Source organism: Cherax quadricarinatus, chromosome 20 (assembly GCF_038502225.1).
Source record: "Cherax quadricarinatus isolate ZL_2023a chromosome 20, ASM3850222v1, whole genome shotgun sequence".
Taxonomy (NCBI): domain Eukaryota; kingdom Metazoa; phylum Arthropoda; class Malacostraca; order Decapoda; family Parastacidae; genus Cherax; species Cherax quadricarinatus.
Genome location: NC_091311.1, coordinates 48,587,678 through 48,611,971, shown reverse-complemented (window position 1 = coordinate 48,611,971; position 24,294 = coordinate 48,587,678). Strand labels below are relative to the sequence as shown.

General features: G+C 41.4%; 1 protein-coding gene across 14 annotated transcripts in view; it reads right to left on the bottom strand.

Annotated features, from left to right (window-relative positions):
• Positions 1-202: 202 nt before the first annotated feature.
• The window catches only part of fbl (pantothenate kinase 3 fbl), a 173,612-nt gene continuing 149,520 nt past the window's right edge, over positions 203-24,294 (bottom strand). For 8 of the 14 annotated variants that reach the window (XM_070087065.1, XM_070087060.1, XM_070087069.1 and 5 more), the window contains one exon: positions 203-6,455. Coding sequence is in view for 7 of the 14 variants with exons in the window: in XM_070087060.1 (XP_069943161.1) it covers positions 6,369-6,455 (87 nt within the window). In the remaining 7 variants the exon portion in view is untranslated. Of the gene's footprint in view, positions 24,059-24,294 lie in introns of all 14 variants that reach the window. The other 6 variants (XM_070087062.1, XM_070087071.1, XM_070087064.1 and 3 more) reach the window with 4 other exon arrangements.

Sequence of the window (24,294 nt, the reverse complement as noted above, 5' to 3'; positions counted from 1 at the left end):
TGTGGTAGAAAATATCTGAGAAAGGCATACAGTGAGATACTTAAGGCTGGTGAAGGACTTAAATCAGTAGCAGAGCCTAAGTTCCTGTGCCTGACTTAGGTCAGGTGTCTGCCTTTGTATATATGCAAGATGGTGTCATTCATCACAATTTTTAATTTGCTTTTTAAAGAGGACCTCAGTATGAGGCTGAAAAATACAGCAGTCATTTCAATTGCAGCTTTATTATCAACATGCGAGTTCACGTAATAATGTTGGTAGAATTACCAACAATATGTAAAGTAAAAGGACACAAGTGCAACTAATGTGACATTTTTATTGTGGCAACGTTTCGCTCTCCCGGAGCTTTGTCAAGCTGTTATGTAACGGCTTGACAAAGTTCCTGGAGAGCAAAATGTTGCCACAATAAAAATGTCACATTAGTTGCACTAGTGTCCTTTTACTTCACATGCAAGTTCATATCTGCTACTAACCCATGTTATATTATACAATTGTTTTAATATACTGTATGCAATACTTTTTCAACTTATTGATAATTTTGTATTGAAAGTTTACAAAATTAAGCTGCTGACAAAGTATTTCCTATACAGTATATCAGTGCCCTTACTGACAATTCTGATGCAAGAGGACATGGTAGATCTAGGCTCAAGAAAACCAATTTATAAACAAAAAGGTTAAGTCTTCTGTCTTTTTATTCAGTCTAACTGAAATATGAAAAGAACAATGAGATCACCTTTCTAATAGCTACAGCCATGAAAAATCTGTTTTGTATGAAATGGACACTGATCACTTTATATTGTACAAAAATGTGCATATCAGTTAACATGATACTGATTATGACAGTTTCCAACAGAAATGTAGCTATGTAAAAACAGTCATTATTATTTAACCTGAATGCTTGCCCTGGGATTATAGAACCTCTGAAAATATACAGCATATTACTATCAGACAGTTTAAAATAATATTTATTGACTCGGAAGGCACATTCTCCAAGAAACACAAATTATATAAAAGTAAGGTAGTCACTAAGTGGTCGAATAACTTACAACACAGGGAAAGTCATAAATACAAGTATATATGGATAACTAGAGTGCAATGAACAATTGTTAATGCTCAATAATAACCTACATGGAGACAAACAGAGATTAATTGGTCTGTATATTTTGATCCTTTTCTGGAATCATCCTCAGCAGATGCATAAATAAAATGAGAACAAGAATATGTAGGGAAGGCTGCACCTCACCCCATATGTGAGTGGAGGGATGTGTCAAGCAGTGGGTGGGTGATAAGACAGGTCCTGAAGTGAAGCTAAAAATTAGGGAAGGAAGTTCCTTTGTGCTATGTAATTGCTAATGTTGTGCTGGCATTCTGTTAGATTGGATGCTGGTATGTACTTGAGGGAGAATTTTGAAATGACATCTGGTTTCCAGTGTCCCTGTGAGATGTTGAAACTGGGAGTGGTAGCTATGAGAGCAAATCCTATGATTTTATATTTGCAGCTACAGGTGTGATTTGTGTTTGATGGCGGCAGCTTCCCAGTGAATATTGTGATTGTTGATGCTGACATGTTGAAAAATGACTGAATTATCCTGTGCATTATGTATTGCCCTCTGGTGTTCAATGATCCTTGTAGATAGTGATCATCCTGTCTGCCCTATGTATGCTTGGTTGCAGTCTTTTACATTGTATCTGGTAAACTCCTGGTGTCTCTTGCAATGCTGAACGTGTGTTTCTTAGAAGAGATTCCCTAGTTTGATGGGATACAATGTGATAGGACAAACACTATCTACAAGGATCACTGAACACCAGAGGGCAATATGTTATGCACAGGATAATTCAGCCATTTTTCAGCATGTCAGCATCAACAGTTACAATATTCAATAAAAAATTTAAACACATGTGCAACATCTGGGTATCTTTATTGTAGACGTTTCACCAACCAGTGGCTTTATCAATACAAATTCTAGGACATGACTAGAAGACAGTAGAACTACGTATATACAAAAGATGAAGTAATCAGTCCCTCAGCCTTGAAGTTGGTGTTAAGGGCACCATGGTCGTGAAGATTCTGGACCACAGGCAAGAAGGCTGCTGCTTTTATACTGGCGGAAGATGGAGGGCATAATCACTGGTGGGAGGGAATCTCCTGTGGAAGTAGGTCATACTTGAGGCAAGGGTTTGTCGGTATTTTATACCATTCATGTAAAACTTGTCAGATACTGCAACATCATGGAATCTTGGTTCAGAGGACATCCACATTACCTCTTCACAGCTGCTGCTGCTACTACTACTACTACCACCACTACTAACCCGTGCCTCGAGTATGACCTACTTCCACTGGGGATTCCCGACTACCATTGATTATGCCCTCCATCTTCAGCCAGTATAAAAGCAGCAGCCTTCTTGCTTGTGGTCCAGAATCTTCACGACCACGGTGCTCTTGACACCAACTTCAAGGCTGAGGGATTGATTATCTCATCTTTTTTATATAGTTCTACTGTCTTCTAGTTGTGTCCTAGAATTTGTATTGATAAAGCCACTGGTTGGTGAAACGTCTACAATAAAGATACCCAGATGTTGCACGTGTCTAAATTTTTCAACTTGTCGGTACTGTATACTGTTCATGTACAACAATATTCATTGGGAAGCTGCCACCAACAAACAAAAATCACACTGCAGCTACAAATATAAAATCACAGAATCTGCCCTCATAGCTGTGACTCCCTATTTCAACATTTCACAGACACAAGGAAAACCAGGTGTCATTTCAAAATTCACCCCGAAATACATACCAGCACCCAATCTAACAGAATGCCAGCACATTAGGGATTACATAGCACAAAAGAACTTACTTCCTCCCTTCCCTAATTTTTAGTTTCACTTCAGGACCTGTCTTCTCACCCACTCAAACGTATGAGGTGAAGTGTATTATTACTATTATAATCAAGAAGAAGCACTAAACCTACAAGGGTCATACAGCACTGCCAGGCAGGGAAGGATGCAGGGGTATTTGGTAGCAAGAGGGAGAGGGATGATTATTAGGTCATGGAGGGCAGTGGATAGTGCAGGAGTAGAGGGTAGCAAGAGATTGAGATAGAAAGGGCCGTGAGGAGTACAAGTGGTATCATCATCAGAGTTTGTGCAGTAAATCAGTTGCTGTCAAAAAAGTCAATGAGTGTCTGGGTTAAAGGAGGGTCAATTAGCAAGAAGGGAAGGTAAAGTAAGGGCAGTAGAGTGGTGATGACGTTGGAAGTAAATTCTGCATGCTCGTTGAAGAGTGGGCAGTCCAACAGAATGTGGCTAACAAACTGGAACCTGACAATTCTCACAGAGTGGAACAGGTCTGGAAATTCTGTTGGACAATGGTATGGGGTAGAATGACAGTACCACTACAGAATTGAGGGAATGATGTTTTTCAATAGTTACAAGAATAGCATCAATAGTTGTAAGGAGAGAAAGATCGTGAGTTTGGTTAGCATTCTGGACAGTGATGATGCGTGTACCACTCTTGAGAGCATGAAAGGATATATCTCTACCAACATGGCATAGGAGCGCCTTGCCAATACAGTGGACCCCCGCATAACGATCACCTCCGAATGCGACCAATTATGTAAGTGTATTTATGTAAGTGCATTTGTACGTGTATGTTTGGGGGTCTGAAATGGACTAATATACTTCACAATATTCCTTATGGGAACAAATTCTGTCAGTACTGGCACCTGAACATACTTCTGGAGTGAAAAAATATCGTTAACCGGGGGTCCACTGTACTATGGTAGAAAAGATAGGCAGTAGAGGAAGTCAGTCGTAGAGTAAGAAAAAACTTAGCCCATTGTGTATTTTGAAACAGCATCTAAAGGGAGTGTGTGACATGCCAGTCTTTTCTGAGTAGGATGAGAAGGAAGCGAAGGAGTATCATCAGGTAATGGTCTTGGGCATCTGGGTGTGGGACCGGAGTTGGTCCAATGTGGGATGGGCAGGCGATCCGAAAATTGCTGCACCGTAGAGGGAGAAGCTGGAAGCATAGTCAAAGAAGAGCAGAGGTCAGATGTATCAAAGGAGCCAGTTGGAACCCCGGTATCTGAAGCGGGTGATGAAACGGCATCAGAAAGAGGTACAGGGGCATTAGAAATGTCCAAAGAGTGGTCAAATAACGAGGCAAGGTCAGAACAGGGTGCAGTATCAGTAAGGGACCCGGGGGGAGCAGGTTCATGGATTTGGAACTCCAAGATTATGTCACTTCTTTCTTTTGTTTTGAAAAAAAAAAAGAAAAAAGAAAAAAAAAAGGGAGGGAACGTGGAGGAATAGAACCTAGGAGGCAAAAGAGGGCCATAAATCCCCCTCCGCACCCAAGAGGACCCCAGCACCACAAGTAGTGCAGATGCGGCATGGAACCCGTGCCATACCCTACCCTTCATGCCAGTAAACCAGAAATCCGAGATAGCAACCTCATATCTGCTGAGCCACCTTGATGGACAAATGAGAAGACAGCCGGACACCCACCACAAAGCATACCTCCTTCAGCCACCACCCCCCAGGAATCCGACAGGCAGCCTCCAGAGATACACCAGTCACCTGAAAGACACCCAAAGCCACCCCCCCTTCCCCTGGGAGACTGGTGAGAGATCAGGACACCTCCAGGTGATCCAGATTCCACGGCAAACTACACCACCGCCAAGGACCTCAATGGAATGGGATGGGATAGACCCCAGTACCCTTCCCCCTACCTAGGAACTAGAGTGCCTGTGGGAAGAATCCCAAAGGCTGAAAATAGGAAGGGAATAGGGGAGGGATGGGGAAGGAGGGGCGGGATGGGGAAGGAGGAAAGGGAAAGAAGGGGGGATTGCGAGTAACTAAGTTCGGTCTGAGGAAGACCAAAAGCCTCTTCACCACGCCAAGGAGCTCCCCTTGAAGTGGAGGCGAGGTGCAACCTTCCCTATATATTCTTGTTCTCATTTCATTTATGTATCTGCTGAAGAGGATTACAGAAAGGGGTCAAAATATACAGACCAACTAAATCTTGTGTTTCTGTGTCCATGTGGGTTATTATTGACCATAAGTACATGCATTAATCTTTTTTGCATTAAGCAACTGGCAAGGTTTACAAAACATACATTATGAAATGCTTATAAAAAATAGGTTGCTTAAAAATATTCAAATACAATAGTGCAATGATTCTTTTGTGCCTTAGAATGATTAAATAAACATTTAATATCACAAACAATATTAACTATCTCTGGAATCTAATTAAACAATATGAGGCATATATTAAATATTCTGAGCTAATTTTTTATACATAGATCATGCCTAATAAGCCAAATCTGTCAAATAATCTGAACTCACTTAAAAAAATTTACTTTATAAAAATTTTTAACTTAAACTTTGATATAGTCAAATGTTTGAACATGAGACTAATGTTTACTTTTACTTGAAAAACTAACATACAAATTTGACTAACCTTGCTAAAATTAACACATACATACTAAATAATACAGTGGGTGCTCTCTTATCTGTTCACTGACTATTCAAATGAATCCAGCATCCTCTATCCTTCACACATACTTAATCTTCACCATATATCCACTATTTCACCACGCACCTCAAATTTATGCACAGCTTTATTTATGCTAAATACATGAAGGATGGCCAGTAATATTTAATGGTGTGTTTGGAGGCTTAACCCTCCCTACTAACATCATTCCTAACATTTTATCTTGGTTATTTTATTTATTTTTGGTACACAATAATTGGGTTAGTTTCTGTTTATTATTATAATCAAAAAGAAGTGCTAAACCACAAGGGTTGTTAGTTTCCATTTGCTATGTACAATTTGGTGAGTTGAGTGAAGTGCCTGTGCCTTGTGATTCCCTGAAACTGATAATATGTAAATTTTCATGACTTCTGGATCAATTTCAACCCCTATGAGGTTTCTGTATTTACATCATTACTGAACATAGTCCCCTTTAATTACAGGGCTTAACTGTATATTAAAACTATGTATAGGATATATAATAACAGGTTCACAGTGTTATAAGAAAAGAATCTCATGTCAGTGTTTCAAAAACTAAGCTGATAACACCACCACCATCATTACCTGCTGATATGATGCAAATAAAATTATTCAAATATTTTTGTCAGCATATTAGTTTCAATTTGGTTTATCATCATTTAGTGTACATGTGGCATGTTCTTATTTGCTTGATAAAATACTGTCAAGCAATGAGGAATTTTAAATTATGATTACATGGACAATGTTAACTTTTCAAAGAAAATCCTACGTCTCGAGCACATGAAGCCTGGGTAGTCGCTCATTAGCAGAAGCTTATAAGCTGTGTCGCAGTTTACAAAGCTGTGTTGCAGCTTACAAGCTGTCACAGCTTACACAGCTGTGTCCTGGATTCAAGGTTACAGACTGTTTGTGGTAGAGCACTTGACCCTTCACTACTGGCATATTGCTGCTGAGAAAGAAGTATATTTCTACTCAATAATTATACACTAACCTCATTTTTTTTGTGGTGTATATTTGGGGAGGTTGCCATGGGGATAGATATAGAGATTGTATTATCAAGCTGGTGTGGATTCTCCTCATCTGTATTTTCACTCAGCTCTTCAAATGACGGTATAACCAGTTGAAGGGGGTTATTGGATAAAGAAAAATCATATTATTATGGCAAGACTCAAAATGCTCCCCATGAAAACTTACCAGCAAATTTAAAATCACACTAGTTAATCTGGCTAATTCAAGAGAAAGTTTTTTTTATATTTAACCCCTTAACTGTCCAAACGTAGATCTACATTCTTACCGCTAGCACTCCAAATATAGATCAACATTTTATTTTTCCTGCCCCCAAATTTGGCACAATTGGCCTGAGATGCCTGGTCAGCATAGAATGGGTCTTAACACTCAGTGTGTGTGTAGCATTAAAAAATCTGGGACCACTTAGTACCTTGTAGGAGCACCAGTTCAATTGAGCGCCAGCTAGAGCAAACAGCGCGGCAAACACCAGGGATTTACTGATGTCATGTCGGATTAACACTCCCCTTTTAAGAGGAAAGTGATGTTGACCCCGAGTTTAGTGGTTTTGAGGTGGATGTAGCCACAAGTGGTCAAGGAAATATAAAAAACCTTGATAATAACCCATGTGCAATATTTGTGCAACATCATTTAAATTTTGATACCACTGGTAGTGTCATCCTGCCAGAATGTCTTATAACCTATGTCCTAAGTAAAGAGAAACAATTCTGGAATGTGTAATGTATGTTCAGCAGGCTGGCTGGCTGGCAGCTGGCTGATCACCTGTCTCTATCTCCATCTGTCTGTTTGTATTTATCTCTGTCTCTGCGTCTACCTCTCTGTATCTCTCTGTCTCTGCCTATCTCTCACAGGTACACAAAATGCAATTATTATAAGTCTAGTTATAGATTCATTATAAATCTTATGATTACAAGCATTGATCCTCTTATCAAATGACTTAAATGAATCTAACAGCAACTGTAATTCTACACAGCAGAACAAGCAAAGGCACTTCTCAGAACCAACAACAACATAACTGTCTTTAACTACAATGTCAGATCTTTAAGCAAACATAACGATGACCTCACAGCATTACTAAATTCCCTGCATGCCAATATGTCCATCATTACTCTCAGCGAAACCTGGCTAAAGCCAGCTAATACAGATGTCTATGCCAGTCCTGGTTACACAGCCATTCACAACTGTAGGCTAGACCAGCAAGGGGTGGCACAGCTATATACTACTCAGACTAACTAGAATGTATCAATAATACTTGCACAAGGGATGAACATGGGGAATAAATTCAAATCCAAATACCTACAAAAACCTCTCACAGTGATAAACATCTACAGAGTACCACAGTCAAATATTAGCCATTTTAGTGAAAACCTAGGAAGTATGATAACTGATGCATGCATGAACAAAGATCACTTACTACTCTCAAGAGACTTCAATATAAATCTCCTACAAGACCAAGACCCACATGTAACTGAAATCACAAACACTATGAGCAACTGCTTGTTGCTACCAACAGTAATAAAACCTACAAAAATCTCTGAGACTAATGTTTCCCTATTAGACCACATCTGGACCAACACCATATCCCCTTTAAAATCAGGCATAATCACAGATAACACCACAGACCACTACCCTACCTTTCACATAACCAATCTAGGTAAATTACCCCAAGACACTGCTAAAGTAACCTTCAGACTTCATGAGACAGCCATTAATAACTTCACAAGAGCACTGACAAACATCGACTGACAAACTGAGGTAGAAATCTAAACAGATACTGATGAATGTATTAAAATTTTCCAAAAAAAGACCCAATACCTCTATAACAAGTACTGCCCTAAAAAAACTAAACAGATCACAGCTAAGAGACTGAACAGTCCCTGGCTAACACCCAGCATCCTCAAATCCATAAAGCACCTATATGAAAAACAGTACAGAATGGATGAAATAACCAGAGACCAAACAAAAGTTACTCGGCAATTCTAACAAGCCTGATAAGAAGGGCAAAAAAAATTGTATTATGAGAACAGATCATCCAACTTAAAAGGTGATATAAAACAGACCTGGAATACCCTATCCAAAATTCTAGGAACAAAAAAAATATTAGGAAATAGAACAATCAAGCTAACAAAGCCAGATGAACCCCTACTACCACCAACTGAAACATCAGACTCAATGTTTTCTCCACCATAGGAAAAAACCTGGCAAGCAAAATCCCAAGCTCAAACACCCCACCTAATGACTACCTCACTGGCACCTACCCGAATACACTATTCCTAGCTCCGACCAATCCAACGAAAGTCTCACTTATTATCAACACACTAAAGAACAAGGCAGGAGATTTCAATAACTTACCACCCTTTATATACAAAAAAGCTTCGCAAGTACTGTCACCAGTCACTGCAACACACTTTAACAAATCCATCGAATCCTCTACCTTCCCCACAGTTCTCAAAATAGTGAGGGTCACCCCGATAAATAGAGAAGGAGATGAAGCAGACTTGAATAATTATAGGCCAATATCCAACTTACCCCTTCTCTCTAAAATCTGTGAAAAATTAATTCATAAGCAAATCTATTCCTACCTCATCTCCCACAACATACTCAACCTGTCAGTTTGGGTTCAGGCCTAATAAAAATACAAATACGCTATTATACACATGCTGCAACTAATATACACTGCACTTGAGAAAAAAAGAAGTCCCATTGGGGATCTTCATTGATTTACATAAAGCTTTTGATACAGCTGACCATGATTTTTGCACATAAAATTATCACACTATGGTATAAGAGGGCACTCCCTCAACTACCTATAGTCATACCTTAGCAACAGAAACCAATATATGTACACAAATGGTGCAAACTCTTCCACACAACCAATTACAGTTGGTGTCCCACAGGGAAGTGTCCTTGGAACTCTTCTCTTTCTCATTTACATAAACGACCTACCAAATGCACCACAACTACTCAAACCCTTACTATTTGCAGATGACACTACATACATAAATACTGAATTACAGAAAATATCTACCTGGATGATGATTAACAAGCTTACTCTCAATATTGACAAAACCTACTTCATTCAGTTTGGGAAGAGAACTACAGATGTTCCACTTAACATAATGATAAACGGTTCATCTATCACAAAGCTCACAGAGGGAAAATTCTTAGGAATCCACTTTGATAATAGACTCAAATTTCAAACACATGTACAACAAATTTCCAAGAAAATCTCTAAGACTGTAGGCATACTATCGAAGACACGGTACTATGTTCCACAATCAGCTCTCCTGGCCCTATATCACTCACTCATTTACAACTATCTCACCTATGGAATCTGTGCATGGGGCTCAATAATAAATCATCTCAGACTATTAATTACCCAACAAAAGGCTGCACTCAGAATAATAAATTCCCGTTCCAGGCAGCATACTCCACCAATATTCAAAAGTCTAAACTTACTCACCATACAAAACATTCAAACTTATTATTGTGCCTACTACATACATAGGACACTAAATTCAGATATAAACCCTCCCCTCAAACTTCTTACCAACCTCAACAGAACATGACTACAACACAAGGCACAGATCACTCTTTGATGTTCCCCATGTCCATCTCACACTATGTAAAAACTCAATACAGATAAAAGGCCCAAAAATTTGGAATTCATTACCTGTGAATACAAAAGAAACACTGTTTATCAATTCAAGACTCTTCTTAAAAACCACTTACTCACCCAAAACTAAATATATATTGAATAACTGTATTTCATAAATGTATAACCCATGACCCTATCAAACTATGTTTTTAATTACATTACCTAATAGAATAATCCATTCTCTTGAATGTACAGTAACTCATCTAATGACCATATGACCTGTTTCTGCACTACAAATCATTGATTTTATTCAACTTGATCGGATTAATAAATTGTATGACTACATATAGTATATTGATCATTTTGTTATATTATACATTGTAATGCTACAAATTTGTACAATTATAATGCTTCATAAATGAAATGTTCAAATTTCATTGTTTAAAATACTCATTGGTACTTTATGTTGTAAATTGTTTACTGTAATTTTTACCACTAAATTTATCATTGCTTAGTTAATCTTAAGCCTGCCATGTACACCCAACTACTATAATTCCTTGTACAACTATGTATCATGTCCAAATAAAAAATTATTATATACATACATAATGTAAATTACCTAGGATAGCCCAAAAAATCCAGACAAAGTGCTATACTGTGCTTGTAGACATAATGCATAAGCATGACTGGCAAGTAATATGCATTTTCACTTGTTCAGATGTGACTACTCTGCATCGTGTGTAATACCTGCTGGTTCACGAGTCGCTCTCTCCGAGACAGAAAGAGACGAGAACAGACAAAGAGACAAGCAGACAGAGAGCTAGACAGACATGTTTATGTGTAACAGTGAAAATAAATACAGCCAAGGCAGAGCACGATCATCAAATGTCACTCCACTGCTGCACTGTCAGCAGTGGAGTGACAATTTTCTTACACCATGCTTCAAGGAGTTTCATATATACAGTGGACCCCCGCATACCGTTGGCCTTACATAACGTTAAATCCGCATACCGATACATTTTATCGCTAAGATTTTGCCACGCATACCGCTAAAAAACCCACTCAACACTGTTCGTCCGAGACGCGTCTAATGTGCGGCCTTAGCCAGCCTCACATGTTCCGCCGGTGGCATTGTTTACTAGCCAGCCTCCGAGGTAACATCCAAGCATACAATCGGAACATTTCGTATTATTACAGTGTTTTTGGTGATTTTATCTGCAAAATAAGTGACCATGGGCCCCAAGAAAGCTTCTAGTGCCAACCCTACAGGAATAAGGGTGAGAATTACTATAGAAATGAAGAAAGAGATCATTGATAAGTATGAAAGTGGAGTGCGTGTCTCCGAGCTGGCCAGGTTGTATAATAAACCCCAGTCAACCATCGCTACTATTGTGGGCAACAAAAAGGCAATCAAGGAAGCTGTTCTTGCCAAAGGTTCACCTGTGTTTTCGAAGCAGAGATCGCAAGTGATGGAAGATGTTGAGAGACTCTTATTGGTGTGGATAAATGAAAAACAGATAGCAGGAGATAGCATCTCTCAAGTGATCATAAGTGAAAAGGCTAGGAAGCTGCATCAGGATTTAATTAAAAAAATGCCTGCAACTAGTGATGATGTGAGTGAATTTAAGGCCAGCAAAGGTTGGTTTGAGAGATTTAAGAAGCGTAGTGGCATACATAGTGTGATAAGGCATGGTGAGGCTGCCAGTTCGGACCACAAAGCAGCTGAAAAATATGTGCAGGAATTCAAGGGGTACATAGACAGTGAAGGACTGAAACCTGAACAAGTGTTTAATTGTGATGAAACAGGCCTGTTTTGGAAGAAAATGCCAAGCAGGACCTACATTACTCACGAGGAAAAGGCACTCTCAGGACATAAGCTTACTCTGTTGATGTGTTCCAATGCTAGTGGTGATTGCAAAGTGAAGCCTTTATTAGTGTATCACTCCGAAACTCCCAGAGCGTTCAGGCAAAAGAATATCCTCAAGGCTAATTTGTGTGTGCTGTGGAGGGCAAACAGTAAGGCATGGGTCACTAGGGACTTTTTCTATGACTGGTTACACCATGCATTTGCCCCCAATGTGAAAGATTACCTAACTGAAAATAAATTAGACCTTAAGTGCCTCCTGGTGTTAGACAATGCCCCTGGTCATCCTACAGACGTGGCAGAGTGACTTTATGGAGACATGAAGTTCATTAAGGTGAAGTTTTTGCCTCCTAATACCACTCCTCTCCTGCAGCCCATGGACCAGCAGGTTATTGCAAACTTCAAAAAACTGTACACAAAAGCTCTGTTTGAAAGGTGCTTTGTAGTGACCTCAGAAACTCAACTGATTCTAAGAGAGTTTTGGAGAGATCACTTTAATATCCTCAATTGTGTAAACCTTATAGGTAAGGCTTGGGAGGGAGTGACTAAGAGGACCTTGAACTCTGCTTGGAAGAAACTGTGGCCAGAATGTGTAGACAAAAGGGATTTTGAAGGATTTGAGGCTAACCCTGAGAGGAGTATGCCAATTGAGGAATCAATTGTGGCATTGGGGAAGTCCTTGGGGTTGGAGGTTAGTGGGGATGATGTGGAAGAGTTGGTGGAGGAGGACAATGAAGAACTAACCACTGATGAGCTGATAGATCAACTTAACAGCAAGAGGCCAGACCTGAGGAAACTGGTTCGGAGGAGGGGAGAGAGAAATTGAAGTAGTTGCCTACTACAAAGATTAAGGAAATCTGTGCAATGTGGCTGAAAGTGCAAACCTTTATGGATGAAAATCACCCTCACACAGCTATTGCAAGCCGTGCTGGTGACTATTACACTGACAATGTTGTGAAACACTTTAGGGAAGTTATAAAGGAACGAGAGGTACAGGCCACTATGGACAGATATGTTGTGCGACAGAAGTCCAGTGACTCTGAAGCTGATCCTAAGGGCATTAAAAGAAGAAGGGAAGTAACCCCAGAAAAGGACTTGACACCTCAAGTCTTAATGGAAGGGGATTCCCCTTCTAAACATTAAGACTCTCTCCTCCTCCCATCCCATCAATCATCACCAGATCTTCAATAAAGGTAAGTGTCATGTAATTGTGCATGCCTTTTTCAGTTTGTGTGTATTAAAATTAATATTTCATATGGTAAAAATGTTTTTTTTTCATACTTTGGGGTGTCTTGCACGGATTAATTTGATTTCCATTATTTCTTATGGGGAAAATTCATCCGCATAACGATAATTTCGCATAACAATGAGCTCTCATGAACGGATTAATATCGTTATGCGGGGGTCCACTGTACTCCAGCATGTCCAAAACATTGCTGGGACCTATAAATACTATGTATATATTTCTAGACAACAGTGTGTCTAAGGTAGGCAAAAATGTTCACCTATCACTGTGTTTGTGACTATTTGAGTACTATTTCAGTACCTAATATTAGTGTCAGAACAAAGATTGGCTATGAACTACTACACATTGTAATTATAAGAACATAAAAATTAAAAATGAGAAAAAAAAGAGATATTGGCAACACTTCTGCAAGCGGCAGTGCTTCACGTTGCCATCAGGCGAGTGACAAGTGCCAACTCTGCGGCGTTATGTCTCTGTAAGTACTAACTAAAAAAAATTTTTTTTAGATTATTTCATGTAAAAAGTGTCCTCTCTATATACAGTGGACCCCCGCCTTATGATATTAATCCGTTCCTGAGAGCTCATTGTAAGCCAAAATTATTGTTAGCCGAATTAATTTTCCCCATAAGAAATAATGGAAATCAAATTAAACCGTTCCTGACACCCCAAAGTATGAAAAAAAAAAAAATTACCACATGAAATATTAATTTTAATACACACAAACTGAAGAATACATGCACAATTACTACTCTACTAAGAATAGAATACATGACACTTACCTTTATTGAAGATCTGGTGATGAATGATGGGATGAGAGGAGGGGAGAGTGTGGAAGTTATTGTTTAGAAGGGGAATCCCCTTCCAGTAGGACTTAAGGTAGCAAGTCCTTTTCCAGGCTTACTTCCCTTCTTCTTTTAATGCTGGCACTAGGACCAGCTTGAGAGTCACTGGACTTCTGATGCACAACAAATCTGTCCATAGAACTCTGTACCTCCTGTTCCTTTAAGACATTCTTAAAATGGGCCATAACATTGTCATTGTACAGGCTGCCAACACGGCTTGCAGTAGCTCTGTCAGGGTGATTTTCATCCGTAAAGGTTTGCAGTTCAACCCACTTTGCACACATTTCCTTAATCTCTTTTTTCAATTCCATATTAATTCTCGCCCTTTTTACCACAGGGATGGCACTAGAAGCTTTCTTGGGGTCCATGGTGACTTATTTTGCAGTTACAAGCACTAAAAACACTGGGATAATGTGAAATGTACTGAATGTATGCGTAGATGCGACCGCACTGGCTGGCTTGTAAACACTGGTGCTGAGGCCACATGTGGGATGCATCCCGGACAAATCATGTAAGGAGAGTTTTTTTCATGAGGCGAGGCAAAATTTTTGTGTTCAAATGCTTCATATGGCGGATTTAACGTAACGCAATGCATTCGTAAGGCGGGGGTCCACTGTATATATATAAAAAAAAAATAAAAATAATAGGAGCGCTGGGCAAGAGAACGTAGATCTATGTTTGGACAGTTAACCCTTTGAGGGTTTCGGCCGTACTAGTACGGCTTACGACCCAGGGTTTTTGACGTACTAGTGTGCCTAAATTCTAGCGCCCTCAAATCTGGTGAGAGAAAGCTGGTAGGTCTACATATGAAAGAATGGGTCTATGTGGTCAGTGTGCGCAGTATAAAAAAAAATCCTGCAGCACACAGTGCGAAACGAGAAAAAAAAACTGACTGTGTTTTTGGAATAAAACAGCGACTTTGCACTGTATTTTCGTATGGTATTTATTGTTGTATTCTACTTTTCTTGGTCTCATTTTATAGAATGGAAGACATATTACAAAAATTTAGATGATTTTGACTGGTTTTACAAAGAAAAGTACCTTGAAATTGAGTGCAAAGTAGCAGAAATGTTCGATTTTTATCAAAGTTCAAAAGTAAACAAATCATGCCAAGTGTCCAATACACATCAACTGGTGAGTTTAATATTCTTTCACAAGTACGCTGATATTATTTATACCATTTCTACACTAATGCAGCAGTCTGCATAACAGTAAATCTTCTATTTTTTGTAATAATAAAAATTCAAAGTGGAAAGCCAAAGAAATATAAGAGGGGCCTGGGGATGTGACTAACGAACAGAGAACTTGTTATTTTAGTGCCAGGAATGTCTCTTGTTTATTCTGGACCCTATTCGGAAATTGGCATCTTTTGAAATGTGTGAAATTGGCAAAATTCCTAAATTCTGACCACTTTATTGGATAGTTGAAATTGGTAAATGAGTGGTTTCTTGTACTCATTCGATAGAAAAAATGGAGTTCTAGCAAAATAGTTATGATTTTTGTCGACTAGTACATTGGAATTGGCCGAAAAGAGGGTTTAAAGTGGGCAAAATCGCCAATGCGTAAACATCATCAAGACCGCTAACTTCGTGAGAATAATTCCCTAAGTTTTCCATCAAATTTCATACTTTTGGTGTCATTATGATCGGGAAAAGATTCTCTATCTTTCAAAGAAGAAATAATTTTTTTTTTTTTAAATTTGGCCGACCCTGAGAACAAGTTTTAGAGAGGGCCTGTCGACCCTCAAAGGGTTAAGGGGTTAATACCTGAAATGATTTAAAAAATATACAGCCTCTCTTCACTTAGTGACGTACTCATTCACCAACGACTCAGACTTACAACGGGATCTCTGACCAGTATGCATACCTAAATAATGTACATTTGAGCTGACTGTTTATTGCAATCTACAGTACACTCTGTATAAACATTTAAAAATACAGTGGACCCTCGAATTTCATCATCCCTTTTCTGTACATAAAACTATATATTTTTTTTTTTTTTTAACAAGTTGGCCGTCTCCCACCGAGGCAGGGTGACCTAAAAAGAAAATCCCCAAAAAGAAAATACTTTCATCATCATTCAACACTTTCACCTCACTCATACATAGTCACTGTTTTTGCAGAGGTGCCCAGAACCCAACAGTTTAGAAGCATATACGTATAAAAACTATAGTTATTCTCTATAAAATGTATTTTTTGTTAATATTTCCCACAAGACATAATGTAAATCCAATTAATCCATTCCAGACACCCAAAAATATTAACAAAAAATACATTTTATAGAGAATAACTATAGTTTTACATACAGACAAGGGATGATGAAATTCGAGAGTCCACTGTACACTAAAAATGTTGTAAATGTTGCAAGGTGACACTGAAACAATATCAAAGAGGGCTGACACAAACCCACTACCATTATAGTATGCTCCTTGCTTAGAGACGAATTCGTTTACTGATGTGGTCTTAGGAACAGAACTCCATCGTTAAGTGGGGAGAGGCTATATTACATTTTCATCAAACGTTACTTTAAAAATATGAACACTCCATATCAAAAAGTCAGGTGATTTAATGGCTGTTTTAGCAGTGTGTTGGGAGTGCAGGTGTTGTTCTACCACATTCTCAATCTTCTTTCAGTAGGTTAGCCAAGGCATATTTTATTATTATAATCAAAAAGAAGCGCTAAGCCACAAGGGCTATACAGCGCTGCAGGGTAGGGAAGGAAGCAAGGGTATTGGATGGCAGAAGGGAGGAGGGATGATCAGTAGCTTACAGAAAACAGCGGGGCAGGGGATAGTACGGGGGTAGAGGGTAGCAAGAGATTGAAGTAGAAAGGGCTGAAGGTATCAGAATTTGTGAAGTAAGTCAGTTGTTGTCAAAAAGTCAATGAGAGAGTCTGGATGAAAGGTGGGTCCATCAGCAAGAAGGGAAGGTAAAGAGAGGGCAGCAGAGCGAAGACGACGACGGAGGTAAATTCTGAGTGCTCGTTGATAAAGTGGGCAGTCCAACAGAATGTGGCTGACTGATAATGGAACTAGGCAATTCTCACAGAGAGGAGCAGGGCGCCTCTCCATGAGATATCCATGAGTAAGACGAGTATGGCCAATGCGAAGATGGGAGAGAGTTCTCCCAACCTCGACACTGGTGATAAGAAGACGGCCAGTAACCTATACTCGGTTTAATAGATTGAAGTTTGTTGCCGAGCATAGTAGACTAACGTTGTTGCCAACGGGTGTGAAGTTGGGAAGATATTGCAGCAAAATAGTCCGTAAATGAAATACCTCTACATGAAACTGGTAGGTCATGCACTGCTGACCGCGCAGCAGTGTCTGCCTGTTCATTGCCCTGTACGTCAACATGACCAGGGACCCAACAAAAAACAATATCTTTATGCTTGGTAAAGATGCGGCGTAGCCAAAGTTGGATACGGAGGACTAAGGGGTGAGGTGTATCAAATTTCTGTATAGCCTGTAAAGCACTAAGGGAGTCTGAGACAACCACAAATGATGACACAGGCATAGATGCAATACGGATAAGTGCTGTAAGGATGGCATACAATTCAGCAGTAAAAATACTAGCCGAAGATAGTAAATGCCCTTGTACGACGCTGTCTGGAAACACTGCTGCGAATCCTACGCCGTCAGAAGACTTAGAGCCATCTGTGTACACAGCAATGGCATGAGAATGAGAGTGAAAGTGGTCAAGAAAAAGAGAGCGGGAAGCGACCGTAGACAGTTGGGCTTTCGAGCAAGGGAGAGAGAAAGAACAGACTCGAACAGCTGGAACTTCCCAGGGGGGTAGGGAAAAGTGAGATGCTACATGTACATAGAAAGGTGGTAATTGAAGAGAAGACGAGCGAATGAAGGCGAAGAGAGAAGGGACTGAGTAAACAGGGGCGGGGAACAAATAAAGAATGTCTACTAATATCAGTGACCATTCCATAAATGGAAGGACTGCGGAGATCATGAGAGCGTACATAGTAGCAAAGGCAATGGGCACCATGGCGATCGGATAAGGATGGAACGTTCGCTTCTGCATAGAGGCTCTCGACAGGGGAAGAGCGAAAAGCACCAAGGCATAAACGTAATCCTTGGTGATGAATGGGGTTAAGACTAGAGAGAGTAGCAAGGAGATGCTGCTGAATAGATCTGGTCACCATAATCAAGTTTCGATAAAATAAGGGTGGAATGTAGGCGAAGGAGGGTTCGACGATCAGCTCCCCATGAAAGATGAGCAAGGGTTTTAAGAAGGTTCAGCCGGCTGTGACAAGTTGCCTTCAGAGAGGTAATGTGAGGTTTCCAGGATAACCTACGATCAAAGAGGAGGCCCAGAAACTTGACTGTATCACGTTCAGGGATACGGGAGCCATAGAGGTACAAAGGATGATCGGAGATGACAGAGCGTCTAGTGGAAGTAATTTGGTGGGTTTTAGTGCTGGAAAATTTAAACCCACGTGTGGTGGCCCAATTGGAAACACGGTCAACTGCATGCTGGAGAGAAGCTGTAATAAGGTGACAGTCAGCGCCTGCACAGGCAATAGCGAAGTCATCAGTATAGAGTGATGACCAAATATTTGATGGAAGACTAGAGGCCAAATCATTAATAGCAAGGAGAAAAAGTGTTGTGCTCAGAACACATCCCTGGGGGACACCTTCAGCTTGGATAAAGTCCGGGGAGAGCACATTATTAACCCGAACACGGAAATGCCTGTCAGTTAAAAAGTTCTTAAGGAAGGATGGTAGATTGCCTCGAAGGCCTAAGGAGTGGGCTTGGGCTAAAATATTATACCTCCAAGTTGTGTCATATGCCTTCTCAAGGTCAAAAAATATGGCAATAACTGAGTGGTTATTCGCAAAGGCATTACGAACATACGTATCCAAGCGTAGTAAGGGGTCTATGGTAGAACGTCCCTTACGAAAGCCATATTGACGAGTGGAGAGACTGTTGTGTGTCTCTAAATATCACACTAAACGTCTATTTACTAGGCGTTCCATCACTTTGCAAACTGCACTGGTAAGAGCAATGGGACGATAGTGGGAGGTTTCATGTCCCGTAGTGCCTGGTTTGCGGAAAGGGAGAACAATGGCGGATTTCCACAGCTGTGGAAGAACTCCTTGTGACCAAATAAGATTGTAAAGGCGTAATAGGACTGCAAGGGCTGACTGATGTAAATGTTGTAGCATACGAATATGAATGTCGTCGGGCCCAGCTGCCGATGATCGGCAAGCTGAGAGTGTTGCCTCCAGTTCTTGAAGTGTAAAAGGCACATTATACTGTTCTTCTCTGAGAGAAGAAAAGTCCAAGGGTGCTAACTCTCTGGCAGACTTTGAGGAAAGAAATGAGGGGCATAGATGGAGTCCCTGAGAAATACGGACCAGATGATTGCCAATTTCATTGGCAACATCTAGTGGGTTTGCTATATCAACACCGGCAACCCGCAGAACAGGAGCCAGGTCAGGAGAATATTTACCACTCAGTTTTCGTACTTTTTTCCAGACTGCACTCATAGAGGAAGCAGAGGTGGTGGTGGAGACAATCTCGCCAGCAAGTGCGTTTAGCGTCACAGATGACACGGCGAGCGATCGCACGCTTCTGCTTAAAATCAAGAAGTCTCTCTGTGGTTCTATTGTACCGTTACCTGCCCCATGCAGCACGTTTCAAACGTACTGCACGAGCACACGCAGGAGACCACCAAGGCACGCATTTCTGAGAATGCCTGCCCAAAGTTTGGGGTATAGAATGAGAAGCTGCAGTTAAAACGGAGGACGAGAAGAGGTGTAAAAGCTCATCGATGGAGGATGAAGAAGGAACCTCTCTAAAAACAGTTAGGTGTGAGTAAAGGTTCCAATTTGCCTGATCAAATTGCCAGCGTGGGATGCGAAGAGGTGGTGAATATGAAGATGAAGTAAGAATATGTAATTGGGAAATGATCGCTGTCATGCAAGTCTTGAAGAACAGACCAAGTGAAGTCTAATGTGGCGGAGGAAGAGCAGACTGAGAGATTGATGAAAGAGAGAGTGTGAGTCCGAGGATCAAAATGGGTGTGAGTACCTGTATTTAAAACATGGAGGGGGTGGGTGGCAAGAAAAGCCTCTAACTGAATGCCACGGGAATCAGTGAGACCCCCCCAGAGGAAATGGTGGGCATTAAAATCAAGTAACAGAATCGGTGGTGGTAATGACTAAACAAGAAAGGCAATATCCGGAATAGATAATGCCCGAGAAGGAGAGAGATATAAAGAACAGAGCGTATACCACCTATGCAAGTGGATACGGGCTGCTGTGTAATGCAGCGAAGTACGAACAAATAGCTGATGGTACGGAATATCAGTGCGTAGAAGAAGGGCACTTTCATTAAAGGTCCCATCAGGAAAAGGATCTGAAGAATACAATAAATTATAGCCTGAGATGGGAGAGATAACAGCAGTGTAATTTTGGTTCCTGTAAGCACACACCAACAGGGGAAAACTGGGAGAGTAACATCTGAAGCTCACCCCGATTACCCCTGAGGCCGCGTATATTCCACTGTAAATAGGCCATGATTGGCAATGATAAAGATACCTGAAATCCGCAGGTAAGGGTTCCTACGGACTAGAGGGGTTAGAAAAGTCCACATGCGGAGGCAGTGGAAAACGTTCAAGCAGCGAAGGAACGGTGCGCTGTGAAGAAAGGAGTTGCGCAGATGGAGTAGAGGAGAGAGAAGGCGCGGAGGGTGGATCAGTGTCCATTGATGGTTTGGTCTCTGCAATATATTCAGAGATTGCTTCAAGTGTTTCAGAATTCAGAGACGTTGTATGGGAGACAATATTGGAAATGGTAGGGGGAGGATGAGTAAAGATTGGAACTGTAATAGACTGTACCAAGGTAGGGGGGGGCGAAAGGGTGGAGGGAACTGGAGATGCGTGGAAGAGGACAGAAGAGGCAGAAACCTGGGAGGTGGCAGAAGAGGAAGAAACTTGGGAGGGAACAGGTGAGGAAGGTACAGTACGAGGAGGAGGGTGAACCTCTACACTTGTAACAGAGCCAGTGAGAGGGGGAGAACCAGGTACAGAGACAGGGAAGGGAAAATGAGGAGGTGGAAGATGGGTAGGAGGTGTTAACGGACCTTTTTTTGACTTTTGAGAAGTAGAGGGACGATTGGGAGGAGGTGTCATACGAGATCTCGTCGCTACTGAGGCTTGTGAGAGAGATCACGAAGAAGCGAGATCAGACTGAGACGTTGAAGTAGGGACGTCTGAGCCGAGGACAGCAAAAGAATTAGCTACAGGAGTGACTATGGGAGAGGTAACCACAGAGGTGGGTGCAGAAGATGGGATACCAGAAGTGAGGGGACGTTTTGAAACAGGGGAATATGAAACACGAGGTAGTCTCCCTTGGAGGCGGAGATGAGAAACTGCCATGGCATAAGGGAGACCTTCTGCCTCTTTGAGGTAACGGATTTCCCGCTCGTTTAAGTAGACTTGACAACGGCGAGAGTACGAAGGGTGAGCCTCATGACAATTAAGGCAAGAGGGAGGTCAATTGCAAGACGTATTAGAATTGTCATCGGCACCACAGACTGGGCATTCGGCGATATATCTGCAATATTTCGCTGGATGGCCAAATCGCCAGCAATTTCTACACTGTTGCAGTGTAGGGATCACCTTTCGAACTTGTAACCGATGTCCTGCTACATAAACTGAGGATGGGAGTTCACGGCTGTCAAAAGTTAAACGAGCCACATTGCTAGGGTATTGTCTCCGCCCGCAGGCAGGAACAACGTAAGTGTCTACCTTGAGGATTGGGAGATCTTGGAGTTCCAGCTGTTCAAGAATGTCAGTGCCACATGTCTGGAAATTTTGTTGAACTATGGTATGGGGCAGAATGATGGTACCACTACAAGAATTGAGGGAATGATGCTTTTCAATAGTTACAGGAACAGTATCGATATGGGAAAGACGAGAAAGCTCATGAGCCTGGGTAGCATTCTGTATGGTGACGATGCGCATACCGCTCTTAAGAGTATGAAAAGAAATATCTTTACCAACATGGCGTAGGAGTGCCTTGCTAATACTGTGGTCAGAAAGATAGGCAGTAGAGGAAGTCGGTTATAAAGTGAAGAATTTAGTATATTGTGCAGTCTGAAACTGAGCGTGGAAAGGTAGTGAAGGACGTGTCGATCTTTTCTGAGAAGAACGAGAAGGTGGAGAAGTATCATCAGCAGGTAATTGTCGTTGGCGTTTAGGCGTGGGACCAGAGTTGGTCCGACGTGGAACGGGCCGGCGATTCGAAAATTGCCGCACCGTAGAGGGAGAGGCCGGAAGCATAGTCAGAGGAGAGCGAAGGTCAGATAAATCGAAGGAGTCAGTCGAGGCCTCAGTACCTGAAGCAGGTAAGGAAACAGCACCGGCAAGAGGTACAGAGGCATGAGGAGTGTCCGAAGAGTGGTCCAAAGATGAGGCGGGGTCAGAACGGGGTGCGGTATCAAGAAGGGGCCCGGGGGTAGCAGGTTCATGGACTAGGGCTGCCATGGTTAGGTTACTTCTTTCTTTTTGTTTTTAAGAAAAAAAAAAGAAAGAAGAAAAGAAAATAAAAAAAAAGAATAAAAAAAGGGGGGACCGGGGAGGGATAGTTCCTAGGAGGAATGAAAGGGCCAGAAATCTCCCTCCGCGCCCAAGAGGACCTCAGCACCGCAAGTAGCGCAGATGCAGCATGGAACCCGTGCCATACCCTACCTATCATGCCAGTAAACCAGCAATCCGGGATAGCAACCTCACATCTGCCGAGCTACCTCGGTGGACAAAAGAGAGGGCGGCCGGAAATCCGCCACAAAGCATACCTCCTTCGTACCACCCCCAGAATCCGAAAGGTGGCTTCCAGAGATACACCCGTCACCCGAGAGACACCCAAAGCCACCCTCCGGGGTACCGGAGAGGGATCAGGACATCCCCAGGCAATCCAGATTCCACGGCAAACTACGCCACCGCCAAGAACCTCAACGGAATGGGATGGACCCTGGTACCCTTTCCCCTACCTAGGAACTAGCGTGCCTGTGGGAAAAAAAAAAAAAAAAAACGGCCAAAAAGGAAGGGCAGAAGGGAGGGGTGGGGCGGAGGAGGAGGAGGAAAGGAAAAAGGGGAGGATGGGATAGGGAACGGGGGATTGGGGGGTAATTAGGTTCGGTCTGAGGAAGTAGACCGACAGGTCTAATTCCTCAGACCAAGAGCCTGTTCACCACGCCAAGGAGCCCCCCTTGAAGAGGAGCCAAGGTATAGCTGGTGAATAGCAGTGCTCCAATGACCAGTAAGGTGCCGGTTGGTAGGCAAGGGATGTTGCTGTAAAGCCATTTCATACTACAGCTTTAATCTTCTTGTTTGTCTTGTTGTGTTTTGAGCTATTTGCTAAGTTTGTTGCAGGCTGTTTGTTATGAGGACAAATACATGCTCATCTCTAGTGGCTAATTTGGCAGGATCAATGCAGCCTCATTCCCTTATATGGTAGGACCACCGTATCCGTGAGGAATACGTTCCAAGGACCTTCTGTGGATACTGAAACTGTGTTTAGTAGCAAACCCTATACACAAGTCCTATACATACCTACGTATTATAAAGTCTGATTGACAGACTATGCACATTAAATGGAGAAGTGCCGACTTTTCTACTTTTGCGCTTTAGGACCACAGTAAACAGTGGGTAACTGAAACCACAAATACCGAATCAGTGGATATGGGGGTTATACCTTTGATATACCTTTGATGAGTATGGAGAGTCTCAATACTCTCGGAGCCTGGCCATGGGCCAGGCTCGTCTGGTGCTTGCCTGGTCAGTCAGGCTGTTGCTGCTTGAGGCCTGCTGCCCCACATATCCATCACAGTCTGGTTGATCTGGCACCTGGTGAAGATACTTGTCCAGTTTCCTCTTGAAGACTTCTACACTTGTTCCAGCCACGTTTCTGATATCTTCTGGCAAGATGTTGAATGGTCTGGGGCCAAGAATGTATGGTCTGGGAAAGAAGATTTAAAGAAAGAGAAGACTGTTCAGCCTACACTGCTAAAATATTTTAAATGACAATATTGATGCTTCTGTCATACTGTCAGATACAATATTCAATGATTTTTTATTTTTAAAATTTTTTCTTTGTATAATTATTTGTAATAAACTTGAATCAGAAATACATTTTTCTCATCCTTTGTTTTTATATTATCTCAGGAAAAGAAAACTTGTTTAAAATTTTTTATT